The sequence below is a fragment of the Teleopsis dalmanni genome, chromosome 2 (assembly GCF_002237135.1).
Source record: "Teleopsis dalmanni isolate 2A chromosome 2, ASM223713v2, whole genome shotgun sequence".
Classification (NCBI taxonomy): Eukaryota; Metazoa; Arthropoda; class Insecta; order Diptera; family Diopsidae; genus Teleopsis; species Teleopsis dalmanni.
In genome coordinates this window covers 235,920,137-235,923,368 of record NC_051847.1, presented here as the reverse complement: position 1 = coordinate 235,923,368, position 3,232 = coordinate 235,920,137, and the positions used below count along the sequence as shown (strand labels likewise).

Sequence of the window (3,232 nt, the reverse complement as noted above, 5' to 3'; positions counted from 1 at the left end):
TCCTATAAATAAAAAAATTCACATTTAAAAATTTTCGTTCCATATTTCATATTGGGGGAATATCGGTGGAATATATTATTAATAAGTCCTGTTAAAGATTGTAATTTCAGGTTATTTTAGAGTTTAATTAGGAATATTAATGAAGCGGTGACATCTTTTACTACCTAAGAAAATTTATTAATATAATTATTGTGATTAATGAAATTGTTATAATAACATATTTAAAAAGCAAGGATTAAATAAATTATAGAATATCTAAATCAATGGTAAACAGAAGCTATGATTTTTTGAAAAGATTTATTAAGAATTATTATGTTGATTTATATACTTGAATCTTTTTGTATATTTAAAGAGTTGAAGTTATAATATCGTTGCAGTATAATAAATAAGATATATATAAATATAGGTTTTATATATAGGTTTGATAAATTATCTCTAATGAGGAAAGAAAATCTCCTATCAGTAAGTATCACAACATTTATTAGAGTTTTAAAGATATATATATGATACTTCGCAGAGGTACTATATAATTTATGTTTTCAAGCAGATGAAGACAAGGATTAAGTTATATAATAGTTTGAACTGTCTTAATGTCTTAAATATGTATAAATATGTATAAAAATGTATAAATATATGTTTCAATTATTGGTGTGATCGAAATGGGCGACAGTTTACTTATCTTGTGAAATTAGTATATAGATCGATTGTTTAATATTTCATTAGCTACTTTATTATTTATTTAGATTGGAAACTTTAAGTTGATATTCTACTGTAATATAAACATGATTAAAAGTTTATGAAACCTACTCATGTAAAAAAAATACGTTTTGTTACATAGTACAGAGGGAAGATGTTTTTTTAAATCGCGTTGTACTAATTTCTAATAGTTGTAAGCAATATGCGAACTTATAATTAGAATTTCATTTACAAAAAAAGCAGTAAAGGTATCATATTATCATTTACGAATTATTATAATAAAAATAGAATATTATTTTCTGATTGATCTGGCAAAAATACCGAAGATGGACATATCGGATCTCAGTAACTTTATTTTGAAATCCAATATTTCAATAAGGATAGCACATGGAATTCTAATAAAAACAATGGGTAGAAGCGCTTGCCTCTTTCTGGCAACTCTAAGGAATCGCAATGGTTATCACAATGATGTTTATATTAATATAATTTCTGACCTTTAAATTTTAATATGAGAATCCGAATAAAAACAATTTACACCTACATGTGATATCCATACACTTTTTAAGCGTTTAATTTAAATTTTAGTATTTTTTTTTGGAAATTCCTGAATGCATATTTATTTACACATACACTGGTACCCACAATTTTTGACACTTACCGATAATCCTGTTTAAGCACGTATTGATATCGGCTACTATTTTCGTCTGTGCCATGTCCGATTTCAGTTGCCTTTTGCACACTCTTCGCATACCATTTATTCAAAAGGGAGGACTCATTGTCTGTTATGTTTGTGTCCCCCAATATGCGTGTGTAAATATCTTCATCAACGTGAGTGGGCAATGGCATTCGACCAATGCTGTGTCCAATAAGTGCCTAAAAAGCGGATATTAAAATGAAGAAGAAGAAAAGAAGAAGTCGTTTGTATAAACAATAGAACGTGTTGGCACGCCAGCAAGAGCAAACATTTTGAATGCTCTAAATGGCATAATATCAGTCAATACAGTATCAAGTGTGACAATATTACAGCAATGTTGTGAATATTGATATGTGATTTTCATGAACAAATATCCTAGATTTGTGAATTTTCATACTTACAATGAAGAAAACACTTTTCGAATTATTATAGCAGGTTTCTATTTCATGCAAATAGTCCCGCATGATGTACGGATCTTGCTCTATTTGAGTTATTTTTGTTGGTCCTGTTCCAAAATGCATGTCAACTATTTCAATCTAATATAATAAGTGTATTTTAGCATTTTATTTGCTCGTGAATGTTTGTTACATTAAATCTACCTCAATTTGCCTGTCATCATATAGTGACTGCAATTCAGGACCCACCAATTCCAATAACATACGTCGTTCCTGGCAGAATTCTTGAATAAGGCAAAAGAAGTTAATTTATAGTCTTTGCTTATGAATTATTTAAGGAATTTTATTGAAAATATTATTACTTCTTTTAAAGAAATATAATATTAGAACTTTTAATAAAAATATTTTATATCTTACCCTCTTTCAAACTGGATATATACACCTTAATAAGTAAGGGTTTCGGCAAGCGTGTGTTTCTGTTGTCCATGCCTCTAAGGGCGTTCAGAACGCCCTCATCAATGGGCACCGCCATTGTTTTTAATGTTTTATTATTGAATGGTACGCTTGAACAGTTTTAATATCTTTTTTATTGAAAAAATCCAATGAAATAAATATAATGAAATTGCTTTTTTCAGTTTTCAGTTGAAGATATGCTTCAATATTATTTCACTTTCTTCTCTATTGTTATTATTATTGTTATTTTCGGTGCTCTTTTTATTGGAAACGTTAGTTTTTTATAAGAACGCCATTTGTCCTTTAAACTTTAAGTGTGGCGCATAATTTCAACTTTTCATGTTATGAAAACTGCGTCCAAAAGCATTTTGGCCAAGTTTTCGCTCCTCTCCCTGCTGCAGTCCTCTTCGGTTTAGTTTATATTCGAAATTTTCAGTCTGAAAGTATGAGCAAAATCGAAAAGAAAATGTATAAATATTTACTGTCATTGACCATAAAAGTTGCTTTTAAAGGATAAAAGAAAGTAAAAAGTTTGCAAATTTATGTAAAAAGGGATTTAAACTTTTTGTTTTAGTTTTGATTTTGGCTACGACTTCATTGCATATTTTATTGAGCATAAAATGTCCTTTTTTTGTTTGTGGAGTTTATTTTGCGGTAGACCCGTACGCGGTTAGTATGAAAAGCTAATGCTCTGCACAAAAACAGGATTTGTTTTTAAGTAACAATTTACAATGCAACATTTGCCTTAGATTGTTGACTTTCATTCAAGTTGTGTACGTTGAAGATTTTAGCCTTTTCTTTCCAATGGAAGCTGTGTCCACAAGATAAGATTTGTTTTGTTTAATAAAGTCAAAATTAAAATGCTTTCACCTAAAAATTTTGTTATTCTGTTAAATCTTTTTCTGCATGTATACTATAAATTTACCTATAATTTAAAAATTAATTTGAAGTATAAATAAATAAGGAATAAATAAAGGAATAAATATAAGGAATC

The 3,232-nt window shown here is 28.4% G+C and overlaps 1 protein-coding gene across 1 annotated transcript; it reads right to left on the bottom strand.

Moving 5' to 3' along the window:
* Positions 1-1,350: 1,350 nt before the first annotated feature.
* Positions 1,351-2,350, bottom strand: LOC119677017 (NACHT and WD repeat domain-containing protein 2-like). Its single transcript, XM_038088283.1, has 4 exons — positions 2,203-2,350; positions 1,990-2,069; positions 1,792-1,926; positions 1,351-1,569 (listed from the first exon to the last, which is right to left on the bottom strand). The coding sequence occupies exons 1-4, from the start codon at positions 2,315-2,317 to the stop codon at positions 1,351-1,353; spliced, it is 549 nt and encodes a 182-aa protein (XP_037944211.1). The 5' UTR covers positions 2,318-2,350.
* Positions 2,351-3,232: the final 882 nt, after the last annotated feature.

Excerpts from the sequence above, each read along its gene's own strand:
- LOC119677017 (XM_038088283.1), bottom strand. The coding sequence starts at position 2,317 with ATGGCGGTGCCCATTGATGAGGGCGTTCTGAACGCCCTTAGAGGCATG. Across the intron at positions 2,070-2,202 it reads TATATCCAGTTTGAAAGAGG|AATTCTGCCAGGAACGACGT; the intron begins GTAAGATATAAA and ends GCCTTATTCAAG. Across the intron at positions 1,570-1,791 it reads CGAAAAGTGTTTTCTTCATT|GCACTTATTGGACACAGCAT; the intron begins GTAAGTATGAAA and ends TCCGCTTTTTAG.